Here is an 18,927-nt window from a genome sequence, read left to right as displayed (position 1 = left end):
GCTTAATTACGAATTACATCTGGCAATAAGATTGATGACGGCTATATAGTCAATAGCGTCAAGCTTTAATGAACTGAAATCTAGTTTAAAAATTCTAAGCAACAGCCCAATAACTTAAAATATTTCTAAAGCTTGCGCAATGTTCTATAGATGTAATCAATCGATGACTAACAAGAAGAGTCTGTACGAATTTGTAAGTTATCCGAATCGGCATAATATAATTTAATCCGAAAATAAGTTTAAGCAATGGGCGCTCATCTGATAATCATCGTCTATTGATTATATTGCTGTGAAATTTAAATATGAGAGCGATTCTAACATAGTACAGTTGTGACATACTTCGTATTACTGCATCCAACTATCCAAAATCACGTAAAATCCATTGGTCACAATCAGGGGCGGATTTAGGTTTTTTAGGGCCTAGGGCTTATTGAAGTTCGACAGAGCCCCATTTTTTGTTAATACAAATAATACTATAAATTATCATTATTATTATATTATAATATTTTTACTATACGATAATAGCTCATTGTTAATGAAAAAGTATTAAAATTTATTATTATAAGTGGGCCATTGACACTTAGAGGCCCAGGGCTTGAGTCCTATTAGTTAGTCCCTATGTAGATCCGCCCCTGCATACAATCGTTCTTGGATCATGAAAGATATGAGGTCATTTTTTATTAACTTTAGTGTGCTGAAAGATTACTACAGTTATATGTTTGAAGAGAAATACGGTATTTTTATGACCTGCATGAACCATTCGGATATGATTCGTTCGTTTTCCATCTGTGCACGACATAAAAAATGTCAAAGATTGAAGTGTCGATTTATGTTGTTAATTATTAAATAATAAATACGTATACAAATATTGTTTTATGTATATTTATTTACTTTATTAAATAAAATATTTTGTCGTGATATAATTCAAAGATGTTTTGATTAAAGCATTTCAGTGGAATATAATGCTATTTTGTTCTAGTGTTTACAGGTGACAACACTAAATTCACAGTGCAGACAGTAATGAAAATCTATCGTTGCCAGTAGTGGTTCGATTAAGACGGTTTGCACGGTGACATTTGTAACACATCAACAATCTATTCCGGGAAAATTTTTAAAAACGATCCATAGAAAAATGTTCAATACACGTGATAATATAACTCATAGTCGTATGTGACATTTTTCTATTAATTTATTAGTTCGCCTATATAACAAGTTTGAAATTTTGGTATCCCTTCATCTCTGCCGTGCCTCCTCTGCTCCTGCTGCTTACATTTTAGTACGGTTTTCTAAATACTGTATCTCACCCAAACAAAAAATGTGACGTAGTTCAAAAAATGCAGATTTTTAGGAAAAAAAAAACAGAAAGTTCAATGGAAGTAGCAGCCATTTTAACATTGGAGAAAATGTCCATATAAATCTCCACATTTAAAAGAATACAAGTAACTAAGTGGCACGTCATCCTATGGGCAAAACGGTCAAAAGCCTAAGGCCCCATCGATAGGGAACCCAAACCAATCTTTTATAAGAAAATATTTTACCTAAAAAATTTCCTATTAGGAAAATGAAGTCGAAACTGTACTAGGACTCTTTAACTCAAATTCGCCTAGGAAGATATAATCCGAGATTACCTCAAAAACTTCCAAATCTTGGAAAAACCTAAAAGTGGAATCGTCGATGCATAAGTTCAAGAAAAGGCGCGAACTGTTATAGAAAAAAAAGTAAAGGATGAATCATCGATTGCGCCATCTGTCGAAACTAGAGATTGCAATCCAGCAGTGTTTTCAATCCAGCTGGATTTTTGCTGGACCAACATCATTCCAGCTGGATCCAGCGCGGATCCAGCGCAGATGTATTTTTGGTGCAATAAAGTGTTATCTATCTATCTATCTATCCAGCAATTTATAGTTCTTTTTTTTAAAGAAATAAAGCATTTTTTTTAAATACTTAAGAAACTTTCATTATTTAGACTGGTCACTACAAATCAGCAAAACTTCTTACACATTTAGGTAGTAAACTTCACTTTGACTCGGTTTGACACTTGAGATAGAGATAATTAACTTTAAATGTTTAGTTAGATTATAATTATAATGTAATCTTTAAGTTAAATAATAACAAAGGTAATTCTACTAATTAATTTATATTAATATATTATAATAATGTAAGGACAGATAATCAGTGGCTAAGTGGCTATCAGTCTTACCTGTTTTCTTATATAGGCTCTACATATCAGTCTGTAGTTATTTATAACTAATTTAACTATTTGTGTTAGTAAAGTAGTGAGTAAGTAATTAGTAGTTGTGTAGTAGTTAGTTATTATTATCATAATCATGAATCATATGCATTCATATCATCATATATCTAAGATACTGATAATCATTCATTTAATTAACTATTTAACTAACTAGGTAGTCTCAGTTTCTCGCTAATTTTCACAATAAAATTGCCTAGCCCAGCCCACTAACCACTTAAAGCAGGGGTGGCCAACTTTTGTGTACATAAGATCTACTTTTTATTGTAAAAATGTCTCGCGATCGACTTGTTGTCGTAGGCATAGTCTAAGTGGCGAGGGGGTGTGAAATGCATACTATGTTTATACACTGTGCTTCAGTACAAGGTGCACTCCCGCGAACTATGGGTAGATAAAAAATAGTTTTGAACATATATTTTTCTTATTTTTTAAATCATTTATTAAGCTTTCAAGATATATGCTCATAAAGAAAATAAATTTCCAGACCCAACTTTTGATATTTGCAGTTATGAGTTCATTCCGTACAGGCGGCACCTAAAAAAATCGATTTTTCAACACTTTCAAGATAGATTTTTATTAACTTAAAATATAACTTAATTTTTTTTATCAATTACAATGTATAAATTGTGGTACTATTTGTTCGTAAACTTGAAAAAGTTGTTATAAAACTGCACAGTACGGCTGATAATTTGATTATAAGATTTTACTTTCGCGATTTTTTTTTTTTTTTTTGGGCGAGGAAAATTTATCATGGAAGAATGATATAAGACTTTTAGACTTATTTTTTGCTAATCTATCAATAGCTCGGAGGAGTGCTCTTTGTACTAAAACACCCTGTATATCTACCTACGTAAAAAACAACGTAATTATTTAACGGGCCAAAATACTCACGTCCGGGGGAATTAAAACAACATGAGTAATTACTAACAATATTTATTAATTCAAATTAGCTGCTGATGAAGACAGATTTAGAATTTATTTTATTACGTTACATGAATGGGAGGACTGAGTTTGCACGTCTCTTACCAAGGAAACATAATTAGGTGTATATCCTGACAAAGATAATAATAATGATTCTTCAGTATGGGAATCAGTCCGGACAAAATGTTTAGTCTTCGTTAACTTTAAGTATGAAAATGCCAATTCACACGCGTATGTAGTTCCGAAACAGGAATAAATATATTTGCTACATTTGGTGATTCTGGGATATTTTTCTCAATTGACGTATTTCCAAAAATCCAAAAATATAGAGGTCTGTTGCCGAAAACGCTCACTTATCAAGTAAATAGATAGGTAAGAAAAGCCATAATTTAATTTAAAACATAAAGAACAGGTACTTACATTTTAAACAAATGAAAAATTGAAACTCAACGTTGTCACCGTGGATAAACAATATTGATTAATAATAATAATATTGTTAATACTAAAGAAAAGAAGCTACCGCATGACAGTGTCAAATATTCAAGCTAAATGGCTGTGTTTTCTACGAGTCCAGTCATAACTGCATGCATATTGTTGCTTTTGCGCGTTACATTCACGCGTTGCATTCAGTTACAAAGTGTAACACATTAAGTCAAGACATCGCGAGCGATCGACCAAAATTGGCATCGTGATCGACCGGTCGATTGCGATCGACTTGTTGGCCACCCCTGACTTATAGAACAAAAGTTAAAAACTCTTACTTAATACAATTAGAGTAGAAGTTTTAAAATATTAGTTTTGTCTTGAATAAAGTATTTTAAAGGATTAAATAAAATTAAATCAATCACTTCTGTTATTTTTTTGACTTTTCTGGAAGTAGGATCTCAAGAAACAAATGGTATTAATGGTGTTGTCTCCTAACCTACTTCTTAATGAACTGCATATATATCCCGCTGCGGAGAAAGCCCTTTCTGCCTCTACGTTAGTTGGTTTCAGGGTCATCAAATAATCATAAATCGTTCCGTCACGTGATTCATTGACAGAACGATTGACCGTAAAGCAGAATTATACACCAGAACTAGGAAAGGAGTTACTTATTTTATTTAGCGCGAAGACACTTTATTTAGCGAGAGCGGAAAGTCAACTGGCAATTAGATCAGCAGAGGCAAAAGGGCAGGCGGTGCAGTGTAGAGAGGGGGTGTAGCACGTGCCGCACTGAACGGCAACGTCACTCTTGCTGCTGAGCGATAGCGATGCACGTAGCAAAGCGGACAACGTAGACTTTTGCGCTGGATCCAGCAGGCTGAAGAATGCGCTGGATCCAGCTGGTTTGCTGGATGAGGAATCCAGCAATTGCAATCCCTAGTCGAGACAAAGGGTAGCTAAATGGTATATAAATAAAGAAATTAATACAAAATTAGAAAAAAAAGAGCAGAACTAGGTCCAACTGTATCGGAAGGGTAGCGACACGCCGCCTATTCTCAGATGCCGTCCCACTACTGCATAACGCGGTAGCTTTTGGCTGCTGCGTTTCCGCCCTAGGCCGATTCGCTCCTCCTCAGGCGACCTGGTCACCCCGGTTCACCCGAGGCCACCATATCCACGTCGCCCTTAGCCGGGACATCCGATCCACATAGCACCGCGTGAAGGTATTCTCCCCTCTTCCAGCCGTCCTCTAGTTCCGGCCTCCAGGCGGCTGGATTACAGGAACGCGCCACCGCTCCCGGCCGATGGCATCCACTTCGCAACATCTATACCTGTCTACCTTCCGCTTTTCTGTTTCTCCTCTTTCGTTTTCTGCTCGAAAACTGTTTCATTTAATTTTGTGGGACGGATGGATCGATCGACGCTTCTTAGTTTCCCTTATCCGATTTTTTTATTGATCGAATTTAGTTATTGTTAGAGATGAGAGATGGCGCTGCGTACTTTCTTGTCATGTGCTAACTTTACCTTCGTCGACCAGATCGATGAAAAGAGAGAAAAGCCTGTTACACAACTGACGTTTGGTATCAGATAAAAACAAAAGAAAAACGCTTCCTTTAGCTAGTATTGGTAAGGGGTGAGAAGTAACACTCGGTCCCTAACTTTGTCCATGATAAATTTCATTGGAATCCGGACATCCCTTAATCTGCTGAGGTCATCGCGTGCATATCACTGATTCCATTTTAAATTTTTGAAAATTCCAAGATTTCATACATTTACAATTTAAATGCTGTAATAACATTTAAGTATTTTTCTTTTCGGTCTTGTTAATTTGATTGGTTAATCAACTTTACACTTCCGTTCGACTTTGTCCCCAAGTGTTCATCGAACTTTGAAACTTTCGCTCGTATCACACGCCATGATATTTTCGCGTTGTAATAAAGTAAGTTGTAATTAATGAAGACAAAGAAAAATCTTTATGACTTCATTACATACAACGCGACAATTTTTCTTTGAAAGGAATGCTACGTTTATTCCAAATTTTGTCACATCTACCAGTTAAAGAATAAATCATCGATTGCGCCATCTGTCGAGACAAAGAGTAGCTAAATGGTATATACTGTACTGTATATATATATATATTAATACTGAATTAGGGGGAAAAAGCGGCAGCCTATCGGAGAACATAGCCAAGAAGCTGAAATCTCCATATCAACCCTCAGACAAGACAAGACAAGACAAGGGGGAAAAAGAGCAGAACTAGGTCCAACTGTATCGGAAGGGTATCGACTAGTGCAGGGGTGAGCAACCTTTTTAATCAACGGGCCAATTTAAATTCTAAAATTTTTTGCCGGGCCGCACATAAAGTAACACTTATTAATAATTTACAAAACTTTATTTATAATAAACATTAGAATAAAAAAATATAAAATTTTAAAAAAAGTAAAGATTTCATATACAAATTTTAATGCAAAATAAAAACAAACAAGAAAAGAACAGAAAAACGAATTTACTTGAAATTTTTAATGAGAAATTTGGCACTGTTTTTTCGATACAAGCTGATCAATATCAGCCGGAATTGATGAGGTAGCTACACGTACGCAGCTTTCTAATCGTGCATCACTCAGTCTTGATCGGTGGTCATTTTTGATTAATTTCATTGTTGAAAATAATTGTTCGCAAACATACGTACTTCCGAACAGAGACATCAGTTGCTTTGCATTTTTCGTCGAAAGCGGAAATTTCTCAGGGCTCACATAAGATTTATAAAAATTTTCGATGTTTACTGAGAAAAATATATTTTTTAAATCGGTATTATTCTGCATGTCAATCACTTCCACTTGAAAGTCTTCGGGAACTGTACCCACATCGATATTAAATGGCGAGGAAAACATTTTCATGGAAACCGCTGTCTTCTCAGCTTTGAACATTTGGAATCGTAATTGAAATTCGTTGATTAAAATGTCTATATATTGTGCGTATTTTTGAGAAGTAGTAACGTTTTCTTTTTGTAAATGTGGAAAGTGAGACACATTATTCTGCAAAAGATGCTGTTTCCACAATTTTAATTTGCGCTCAAAGCCCTGAATTTTATCATACAAATTGTGAATAAACTGTCCTTTGCCTTGAAGTTCCACATTAAGATCATTGAGATGCTGAGTCATGTCGATAAGAAATCCAAAATCGCACATCCATTCTTTATTACCGAAATGAGGAAAGGCATATCCCTTCATATCCAAGAACAATTGTATTTCGCTTTTTAAGTTGTATACTCTTTTTAGCATTGCACTTCTACTAAGCCAACGTACTTCGGTATTAAGAACCACGTCGCCATATTCAGTTTTTAAATCTTTCAGGAATTCTTTAAATTCACGGTGATTTAACGCGCGCGACTTTATAAAATTGATTAGTTTAATTATTGGTACTGTGACATTTGGCAAACTCAATCTTTTCGCACACAAATTTTCCTGGTGAATTATGCAGTGGTTAACGAATATTTCCCTTCCTGCGACCTTCTTAATGTCTTGAAATAGCCTTCCCGATACTCCTACCTCCATGCTTGACATTGCTCGTGCTCCATCTGTCGATATACCAATAATCTTTTCTAATGAAATTGAAAAATTTTCCAACACAGACTTTAGTTCATCGTACAGGTCTTTGCCAGTTGTAGTCCCTTGCATTAGAATCAGTGAACACAATTCTTCGGTAATATTAAATTTGGTGTCAATACCACGTAAAAATATAGCCAGTTGTGCTGTATCGATAATATCGCAACTCTCATCAAGTGCCAAAGAACAGTATTCGAATTTTGCAATGCGTTCACGAAGCGTTGTTGCTATGTTCTCGGACAAGTCTTCAATTCTCCTTGCAATGGTGAATCTTGATAAACTAATGTTTGAAATAATATTTATTATACCAGGAAATGCTATTTCTGCAACAGCAGTCAGATATTCTTTTATCATCTCTCCATTTGTAAAGGGTTTCATTTTTTTTGCCAGTATTTGACTGACAACAAAACTTGCCTTTACTGCCGTATTTGATAAAATAGCTTGATTTTTAAAAATAGCCTGTTGGTTTCCCAAGTTTTTCTCCATTTGTTTAAACTTATCTATCCGGAGTTGTCCTGTTGAGTTTTTATATTGTTGTTCATGTTTTGTATCGTAATGCCTTTTTATGTTATATTCTTTTAATGTCGACACAGTCTCTGAGCATATTAAGCATACAGCTTTATCTTTGACGAAAGTGAAAAAATAATCAAATTTCCACTTTTCTTGGAAATGCCTGTGCTCATCCGCAACCTTCCGTTTTTTTTTTTTTTTTTTTTTTTTTTGCTTTTCCGACATGCTATTATGGATTAAAAATTTGAAAGTTAAAAAAATTTGTAAGAAAACTTAATTTTGAATAAAAAAACTCTAATATTATCTTTTTGACAATAATATTGTACTCACGCCTTTCAAGAAACACAAGAATTGCTAAAATTGCTAGTTAACAGCTTACCAGTCTGACTGATTGTGTGACAGAAGCAAACACAAACAAGCACAGACGCGGCGCGTTCGTATTGCATGTTTGAACAAGTCGCCGACAAGTGAGTAACTCGTCACAAAAAATTGTTTCGGTTTAGTATGTACTACCATTTTATTATAATTAATTTTATAACAATATATTGATGGGAGAAAGTCGATAAAATAAATTCAATTATAGAAATGCTTGGCGGGCCGCATAAACATGTTTAACGGGTCACGTGTTGCTCATCCCTGGACTAGTGTTTCTCATTTCCCGGTCGTTTGCTTGTCCCGGGATTCCGGGAAAAAAGTGAACTGTTTACCGGGATTCCAGGAAATTCCAGGATAGAATTAATTATATTTAAGATATACAAAATATTTTGAAATCAAATGATATAATTATTTTTCATGTTTTAAAGTAATTTGCAACCTCCAAAATCACATTAATAATGCTGTGTAAGATATACATTAAAAATTACCTTTGAATTAGGTAGAAATTTTCACAAATAGAAAAAATTTATTACAGTTTGCTGGAAATCGCATACACAACAATAAAAAAGCTTTGAATTGAGTTGAAATTAAAAAAAATTAATAAACTTAAAAGGTAATTTTCGTGATTTAAATGAAACATAATACAAAATATTATTGTACATTTTTATAATAAGATTTTAAAAAGCAAAGATGGTCAATACTCCATTTACTCGATCTGGTTCTTATTTAACTAATGAAAAGCCTGCTACCAAGAATGCCCTTTCCGATTCAATTCATGTGAGTGGAATCGTTTTTAATGCATTTAAGAGAAGACAGGTGTTGTGTTTTTTCACCCATAGCCTGGAAGATTTCTAGTTCATTTTCGAGATCGTAGTACTTCTTTTGTTCTCTAGTATTCTTGATTTGTCTACCTCTGCTGCCTTAATAGAAACATCGAGGTTATAGCCAAATAATTCGACAGTTCGTTCGTCTTTAATAATCGGGTTTATAAAGAAACACTTCATATTTGCAGACTTCGTACTCGTTTGTATCGTTGCCCAATTTGCACAACCTGGCGTTACGCAGTCATTGAAGTTACTGGGCATGGTTAAAAATTAAGACAGCGTAAGCACAATTATTCCAGATAATACAGGTTCTGACAAGTAAAGACTTTTCAGAGTCCTGCCACAAATAAGCTACGTATTGATTATTGACCATTTGTGACATGCCATACGAGCAAAAATTTTAAAAAAAACTAATAAGTAGGTTTAAAATTAATAAATACAAATGTATTCTGACAGTTTATGAGTTCTTTATACTTTCTATTGGCAAAATTTCCTTAATCTTAACACAAAATAAGAAAAAAATAAATTTTTAAGAAATTTGCGGGATTTCCCGGGTTAAAAAAACAACCGTGATCCCGGGATCCCGTTTGAGAAACCCTAGTACCGACACGCCGCTTATTCACAGACGCAGTCTATCGAATTTAGTTATTGCTAGCGATGGGAGATGGCGCTGCGTACTTTCTTGTCAGGCGCTAACTTTACCTATTTTCTTGTGATCAATAGAAAAAAAGCCTGCTGTTTTATAATTGATGTTTGATGTCAGATTTAAAAAAAAGTTAAAAATGCTTTTTTTAAATCGTATTTCCGATCGAATTTTTCACAATAAATTAGAAAATTACTAGTCTATTGTTTCTGTTGTACTTTATTGTTAGTGTAACTGGTTAATTCTTTATTATTTATTACGCCGAAGAAAATATAATATTTCAAAAGCATTATTTGAGATTTAATACTGAAGTAGTAAAAATGGTTTCCATTTTTAGCATAGTTTTTTAAATTCTGTATGTCATGGCCACCTCTATTATGGGCCTAGCCGAACCCAAAATGGATATGATTTAAAAAGCTCTCTTAGTGCTCACAGAGCAGAGTTTTTTTAAAAAATACATGAGAAAAATCCTACGATTAATTATAAAACGTTTTAATATTAAAATTTTTTATAGAATCAAGATTTGAATAAGAAATTTTCCATAAAATAGTAATTTTTTTTACATTTGCATCGAATTTTTTAAACCGCTCTATAGGCATTGAGGACGTTTTTTCAAGCTCACAGTGGGTTCGACCAGGCTCTACCATGGGGTGAAAGACGAGGCCCGTCATATTCTGGACAGACCACTCCCAAAAAATTCCTGGGGGTTAGTTACAATGATAGTAAACTCTAATTGCACTATAGAATTAAATAAATCAATAATGTAATAAACATTTACATTTCTCATAGTATACTTTAATATATTTTTATTTGCATAAACTCATTCTCTTCACGTGATTAGGTTACGTTTAAGGTTGATGATATTATCAGTGATTTTAACTGGAGAATCAGATTTTAATTAATTAATTAGAATTCCTTGGAGGGACAAAAACCTACATTTATATTTCCATCGATATTTTTCGTCGATTGGATACTTTTTGTCACGTTCTCACTTATACCGGTGCTGGCATTGTTATTTTTATCACCCATGCTTTGTTTAATACTATTTAACGTTGTTAAGAGAACCGGTAAGAAAACTAAAGCATTAATGGCCGAAAACAAAATTACTAGAAATATGATTTTAAATGCAGCAACAAATATATAAGCTAAGGGATACGCTAAGGGTAATACTGATATAATGGTAGTAATGCTACCCTGGAAAATGGCCACACCGACAGAATTGATAGTGTTACGAAGCCTCAAATTATGATCCGTACTCTTAGTTTCTCTGTAAAAATGGGATAAATGAGCGGCATAATCTACAGAATATCCAACGCACATAATTAAAATAATTATTGACACTTGTGCCAATTCGACATTCCATAGGGCCATGTAACCTAATGTGCAGATTTCTGTAGAGATTACCGAAAAAGCCACCGAAAAAATAGTGATACCATCGGGCATAAATATAAAACAAATGATAATTATAATGACGACTACACTAATTAACATTTTAACCGTGAATTTTACGTGTAAATCTACATCATCGGCAAAATAATTATAAAATATGTATGGGAATGCTTCGAATGGTGCCTTTTCCACAATAGTTCTTGTCTTTTGTAACGTAATGATATCGATTTCTTCATTCTCTGTGACTTTAGTCTGGCATAAGAACCTGCTCCCTATTATGGCACTATGGTTCGAATTGAAAGCGATATCATTGCGAAAACGTTGTGCAGCGGGATGACGAAGGAAAAATTGTCTTAATACTTTAATAAAATCACTCTTCTTGCTGGTATCGTAATCCTTCAGAAAGTACGACATCTTTTCGTGATTCAGGAATGTTATGTACGATCTGAGCCACGACTCCGTTAGAGAATCTTCTATTAGATCATTGGCTTTCAAATCCGACAGAATTTTCTCAATTTGAATCTGAATTTTTTCATCCGCGTAATTAATTTCTTGATTAATAACTATCTGAAACCTATTTTTATAATTAGAAAAATGGGTAAATGTCTTCCGAAAGTATTGCAGCAAATATGAATCGGATGCAGTGGATTGAGAAGCATTTCCTACAACATCTACATGCGTAATTCCCCAAAATCCCACAGCTATATGAAAAGAAAATATCAACAAAACGATAACTTTGCTGGACCAAGGCGTTAAAATGTTACCGAGCCCATCCCAAATTGTTGAAACAGAATTTAATTTATTGTTTTCGGATTTCCAGGCTTGATTTGTGCAAAAGATTCTTCGAAACCATAATCGATTTTCTGAAAATAAGTAGTAATGATATATTTTCTCACTTATATTTTCATATATACATTTACATAAGAGCAATTTTTACCTTTGGGTTCATCCAACTTTATAAATATTAAAGAATGTCTCTTTTTCTCTTCTAGATATCCGCAAAGAGCCATGCATGCTCCAACAAATGTCAATTGATAAATATAACAAAATAAAATTGTTACTGATGCAAATAAACAAAAATACCTCACCATTTGATAAGGTGTAAAAAGTCCGGATAAAAATGCTGTAAAATTAGTAATAGAAGTTATAGTCACAGAAATTGCTGATTCAGAATAAACTTGTCCAAGTCTTTCGGGGATACTTTTCTTTGAATCGGTTCTCTTCCAAGCAGCTAAAAATACAAATGCATCATCCATGCCTATACCTGAAATATAAATTCTTTAAGAAAATAAAGTTTAAGATAAATGCAAATATATGCAGTGAATTGTAGTCCTTTTTCATATTTTAATTTCATAACAAAGGCCTTCGTTATGCTCCTCTGAGTATCCTCCTTTCCCACTACGAGTAGTGGTTATGTATTTGTGTTGTTAATCATATATAAATAAGCAAAGAAGCAGGAAATTAAAGACATTTAAGAAAATTTCTGCGATACGAAGACAAAGCATGAGAGATAGAAGTAACTGCAGTTAAATGTAAAGGAGGTGAGCCTAAGGCATGCATTTCAATACACAGTGAATGAGACGGCCGGATGGCCGACATATAAAAACATTTTTCATAATTATTAGCAATTGTTAATAAAAAAAGACTTAATTTTAAAAATGACTGAATGGCCGAAGAGCTCATCGATGGCCTAGTGAATAAAACCATTAAACATTAGTATTTGGTCGTGGATTTAAGCCTTGCCAACGGTCTGGCCAGGTGGATTTTTCGGGTTTTCTTCACGTTTAACTAGGGGCCAATTTCCCATATGAAGTCCTTCCGAAAGCATCTCACTCGGCAGATCGGCCATGTTGCCGTAAACAAATAAAACCAAAACCAAACCTGAATGGTTCATTAAAATCTTTCATTAAGAGTGCTTTGAAAGGAAATACTTATTATTATTTATGTACAATTTTTATTTATTCTTAACAAAACATAAAAATATTTATATTTACCTAAAATTAAGAAAGGAATGGATCCAACCGAAGCAATGAACGGTACATCAAAGTACATGATCAAGCCGAACGATGAAATCAGAGCCAATCCACCCGAAGTCAGAGCTATCGCTCCAGTCCACGGTTTGCTTTCTATCCAACTATTATATAAACAAGTTAATATCGAAAATATTAATATTGCTATTATTGCTAAAGGTATTCGAGGAAATATCCGATGTACAACCGCGCTGAATTCTTGATCAATAGAAATCGAAGTGTATCTATCAATAGTTATAAACTGGGTAGTAATCGATTCCATAGTATCCAAGAATCTCGTTAACCATTTCTTTGCATTTCTTTTTCGATAAACTGAATCGTCATTCAAGTAATAAAATAACCTCAAAGCCTTCGCGCTCATTACGTTATTGTTATTATCCAATTCGACTCCTCCTAGATATACACTATTGAAATGAATATCATATTTTCCTTCTCTACCTAAAGGATATTTTATAGAATAATTTCCTTTATTCGTATTTTCTATCTTCTCTTTAAGCGAAAGTATAGAATTAACGAAACACTTCTTATTATTTCTTGCACAAAGATCTTCGTATTTCATATTTTTAATCCCTGTAGTAGTTATATTCCAAATGATTTTGTCTAGAAGAAAGATTTCTTGAAATATATGCTGGCGAAGAATGGATCCTTTGTCTTTGGCTGTAATTAGAACAACCGCAAAACACGGTTCTCTATTCATTCTTTCCATCCTAGCATTCGAGGATAAATTCATTGGGAATAATTTTCCTATGACAGCTTCTTCTTTAATATGTCTCGTGTTCTCGGGAGCGAGAAGATATTTTACATTGTTATTTTCATGCCATTTTTGAAGACCCGTAGCAAGTATTACGGATACAAATATAGGAATGGTAATAAAGTAACTAGGATAATTGGCAATATAAATTCCCAACGTCTTAAACTGTATTGATAAATAACTGTTAATAAAATTTAGTTTCATGGCGGTTCTGCAATAGAAAAAATTTTAAATAATTATAGAGAAACTGTGTAGGCCTATAACTTATTAATATTTTAATCAATTTATGCAGATTTAATATCGTACTAAATATTATTTTATATTATAGCTAATATTAGATGTATATTAGCAAATATAATAAATAACTGATAATTCTCGATTATAATAATTTTTAATTACTAATCATAAATAAATACTGTAAATAAAATTATATATGGCTCCATCTATTATAAGATTTGGTTATAAAGATTTTATATATTTTTCAATTACAAAAAAGTGAAGGACTCAATTTTGAGGATAGAGACGAGTTTTATAAAAATTTCTAAATGCTTGCAACATGTAAAATCGTTATTAAACCCGACCCCACGTGAGATATGACACGTGACACCCTCCCCTTAACCTTTCAGCACCACAATTTAATATCATCAATGCCTCTTATACACAAGTTACAGTGCTAAATTTCGTTTCTTAATCTTCACCCCTTCCTGAGATATTAAATGAAATAGATGCCAACACACACATACATACATATCCACAAAAATTTAAAAAACATTTTTCTTTTTTGGGTTCAGGAAGATTTGCAAAACATTCAGAGAGTCAAATCTGACACGATTCCAATACTTTCCCTTGTTATGTATACATAACAGCCGGGATAGCAACAAAACTCAATCTATCTATTACGTTTTTATACTTTACAAATTAGAATACAACTTCAGCTTAAGTACAGTACATTTAAAGCCACTTTTAAAAATAATTTTTGATATTATGGGCGTAGGCGAAAAAAAGTGTCAATGAAACTGATGATTTTAAAGAATCGAATTGTCGATCGCGCCTTCTATGGAGACAGAGAATAGCAATAAAGTACACATATATGTATATAAATGAAAACTTAACTAAAAGAGAGAGAGAGAGAGAAAAAAAAAAACAGAACTAGGTCCAACTGTATCGGAAGGGAACCGACACGCCGCCTATTCTCAGATGCCGTCCCACTACTGCACGACGCGGGAGCTTTTGCCTGCTGCGTTTCCGCCCTGGGCCGATTCGCTCCTCCTCAGGCGACCTGGTCACCCCGGGTTCACCCGAGACCACCATATCCACGTCGCCCTTAGCCGGGACATCCGATCCACATAGCACCGCGTGAAGGTATTCTCCCCTCCTCCAGCCGTCCTCTAGTTCCGGCCTCCAGGCGGCTGGATTACAGGAACGCGCCACCGCTCCCGGCCGATGGCATCCACTTCGCAACGTCTATACCTGTCTACCTTCCGCTTTTCTGTTTCTCCTCTTTCGTTTTCTGCTCGAAAACTGTTTCATTTAATTTTGTGAGACGGATGGATCGATCGACGCTTCTTAGTTTCCCTTATCCGATTTTTTTATTGATCGAATTTAGTTATTGTTAGAGATGAGAGATGACGCTGCGTACTTTCTTGTCACGTGCTAACTTTACTTTCGTCGACCAGATCGATGAAAAGAGAGAAAAGCCTGTTACACAACTGACGTTTGGTATCAGATAAAAACAAAAGAAAAACGCTTCCTTTAGCTAGTATTGGTAAGGGGTGAGAAGTGACACTCTGTCCCTAACTTTGTCCACGATAAATTTCATCGGAATCCGGACATCCCTTAATATGCTGAGGTCATCGCGTGCATATCACTGATTCAATTTTAAGATTTTATTTAAAAAACAACATTTGTATTATTAATCAAAATAAATAACTATTTGTATGTGGCACCACGTGTTATGAGATTTTGTTATAACAAATTTATATATTTTTAATTATTATAAAATAGTAAAAAATTTTAATTTTGAGGTTAGAGATGTTTTATAAAACACTACAAATGCTAACAACAAGTAAAATATTCATTAAGTCTGACCCCTCATAAGATATATCACGTAAACACACTCTACTCTCCATCCCCTTGACCTTTCATAACCAAAATTTAATAGCATCAATGCTCTTTATATATAAGCTACAGTGTCAAATTTCGATACTTTATCATTACCCGTCCTGAGATATTAAGCGAAATAGAGGCCAATACACACACACACAACACACACACACACACACACACACACACACACACAACACACACAACACAATACATATGCCTTTTTTGACATTTTTGGATTCAGGGGGTCTCAAAACTTAGAGATTTTTAAAAAATTCGGAGGATCAAATTTGACACGATTCCAATACTTTCCCTTGTTACATATACACCATAGCCTGGAAAGCAAAATATAGTCGGATTTATTATCGGGCCACATTTTGGCTAATTAAGTAAACAAATACTATGTAATTTGGCCCGAAGGCGAGAGATTAAGTCGCCACCTGGTATTAAATTATATATATATTAATCGGTCATTTAAGGCGTTGTTAATTGAGTAAATAGAACACTCCAATAAATTCTAACGCATTAGAAATTAGATATAGTGTACGGTACATTGAAAAAAATATATATATATTTTTTTTTATAAAACTTGAAAGCAAATAAAATTACTTTAATATAAATATTGGCTCTTATAGTAATATATATATTATTTTATATGAAACAAACATGTATTTCGATGCAAATCCAAATACAGTAAAGGTATTAGTTGGCCATTGGCCGGATACAAATAAGCCAAAAAGTTAGTAATGCATATATGTAAAAGCGTGATATATATTATGTTTTATTGATTTTGCTTATAGATTTTTATTGATTTTTGGAGAGAAATGAGGATCTACGTTTGTAAATAGTTCTGGCCCATCTGGCACCCTCTCTGTCATGCTTTATGTAAAAAGATACATTTGTTCTGTGAATTGCATCACGAATGGGCGTAGTTATTTTTAAAAGATTTTGAAATATAATGTAGAATATCCTGGTTTATCCCATTGGTTTATTATAAATCGATTGGTTGATTCTTGCAATGTAAAAATGCTGTTTGTGAATGAAAGATTGTCTGGATTTTTATCTACAAATCTGAAGATTTTATTCTTGGTCACGGATAACAATAATGGTACGGTACTTTAAATTCTGTAAATTTTAATTGTAATTAAGTTTATATGTAAATTATTATTGTAAGTTAATTGTTAAGGTCTTATAATACAGGTAAATGTTCATTTACATTTTAGGGAATAAAAATTTTTAAAGCCCCATAAGTCATTATTTCAGATGAAAAATAAATATTAAAAAAACAAATTAAATTTGAGATAATGTCTGATATATCTTCATTTTATAGATTATAAATTGAAAGACAGCACTATTAATTTCAAATAATTTTTGATTAATATATAAAACGATAAAACGTTTCTATCCAAGTCTTACTCATTTTTTAATGTACATTGTTTCCTTTTTCCACCCTCCCAAATATTTCTGGATCCGCTATTGGTTGTAGGACCGTACATTTTTGAGAACCCCAAAATAGGATCGACTTGCATATTGTGGAGAACCACGCAGAAGGCAATTTTCCACTACACATCGGGAATAACAAGTTACTTCTATACAGTACTAGCATTGAAGCACCCTGTATAAGTGTAGCCAATTCTAAAAGTCCCAGAGATAGATTTTTATAAATTTCTTGAAACTTTTCGAACACGCCTTGTAAATTATAACTTTTTTTTTTATAAGTAATAAAAAATCTATTATTTGTTCTATTGTTTTATGTGTTCTACTTGAATTTTTTTTTAAATTTGGTTTATTGTTTTTACTCATATGGATTTAGGAAGAGAATAGGACGTAGATTTATGATTGACCTACGTCCCATCTCATTTTTCTTAGTGCCATGGGCGTTTGGGGAGAGAAAACAAGGCACTTGTCCCCCGAAATCGAGTAAAAAATTCCACAAATTATAATCTTAAAAGGAATCGAGATATGTACTTTCCTTTTCTGTTTTTAAAAATAAAACAATTAATAATTATTACTTAAATAGCTACCCTAAACTTTAAAGTTACGAAATATTCAGTAAAACTCTAATTTATATAAATATCTTGTAATTTATATACTTATGAGGTGTGCTATTACATACATATATAAAAAAAAACTATAATAACAATTAGACGCATTATTATTATATTCGTATTAAGCGAAGTTTTTTGATTTTTTTATTGTATCTAATTAGTATTAATTATGTCGAAATTAATTAAATTAACTGATATAAAAATGAGAAGATGCAATACTTACCTGGATGAAATTACGTAAACTTGTGACGACTATTTAAATAGAACAACTTATGAACACGCTATCACTAATGAAAAAGCCGGTAAAGAAATGGGTTAGCGAAGTAAACCAACTCATAAAAAAAATAGAAATGTTAAAAATTCAGGTTGCACAATGAAGAGATATAAGCTATGTATCGAGGATGAGATTAAAAGCTGTTATAATTGTGTAATTTCTCCAAAGAAGAATCTCATTCTTTCAAGGCAATCTTTAAAGATGAAATCGCAGTTAATCCTAAAATACTGCCATAAGTTTCCATTAAGTTTTTTTTATTTATAACATAAAAAATAAACGAGTAAGCGTATTTAATTACGAGTCTTATACGTCGCTAAGTGGACGATTTAATTAGCTTTAGATGAAGTCATAAATAATGGAGAATAGCTTTTTTATGAGCTCCTTTAACTAATATACTGACCTTATTATAACTACAGTGCAAGGTATACGGCGTATATTTCCATCAGTGGAGTAAGGTTGATCTGGGAGGATGATGTAGAAAGGTCGATCGGAATGACGAAAAATTACATAAAACACATCACCCCCATAAGTACGCCACTGTAGGCTTACTTATTTTGTGGTAAGTTAATGTCAAATACCCCGTGAACTCAACCAGTGAGTTACGCTAATCATTTTAAGAAATAAAGCTAAATAATATTTTAAAATTTCAAATAACAAAACCGACACCTCCATTTTTATATGCAATTTTTCGATTTCTTCTTTCATATGTCAATTTTTAAGTAAAAACAATAGTAATAAATCCGTATGACAACACTTTTTACAAGCTTATTTAACACGATT

General features: G+C 33.3%; 1 protein-coding gene across 1 annotated transcript; it reads right to left on the bottom strand.

Moving 5' to 3' along the window:
• Window positions 1-4,309: 4,309 nt before the first annotated feature.
• LOC136974017 (patched domain-containing protein 3-like) lies at window positions 4,310-18,148 on the bottom strand. Its single transcript, XM_067268784.1, has 5 exons — window positions 18,097-18,148; window positions 12,936-13,933; window positions 12,025-12,205; window positions 11,062-11,515; window positions 4,310-4,531 (listed from the first exon to the last, which is right to left on the bottom strand). The coding sequence occupies exons 2-5, from the start codon at window positions 13,924-13,926 to the stop codon at window positions 4,310-4,312; spliced, it is 1,848 nt and encodes a 615-aa protein (XP_067124885.1). The 5' UTR covers window positions 13,927-13,933; window positions 18,097-18,148.
• Between the last annotated feature and the right edge of the window lie 779 nt (window positions 18,149-18,927).

This window comes from Centruroides vittatus, unplaced genomic scaffold (assembly GCF_030686945.1).
Source record: "Centruroides vittatus isolate TY-2023 unplaced genomic scaffold, ASM3068694v2 contig_337, whole genome shotgun sequence".
Lineage (NCBI taxonomy): Eukaryota > Metazoa > Arthropoda > Arachnida > Scorpiones > Buthidae > Centruroides > Centruroides vittatus.
This window is presented reverse-complemented; position numbering and strand designations above follow the sequence as displayed.

Excerpts from the sequence above, each read along its gene's own strand:
- LOC136974017 (XM_067268784.1), bottom strand. The coding sequence starts at position 13,926 with ATGAAACTAAATTTTATTAACAGTTATTTATCAATACAGTTTAAGACG. Across the intron at positions 12,206-12,935 it reads CATTCCTTTCTTAATTTTAG|GTATAGGCATGGATGATGCA; the intron begins GTAAATATAAAT and ends TTTATATTTCAG. Across the intron at positions 4,532-11,061 it reads CCGATGATGTAGATTTACAC|GGATTGCAATTGCTGGATTC; the intron begins GTAAAATTCACG and ends TGTCTCGACTAG.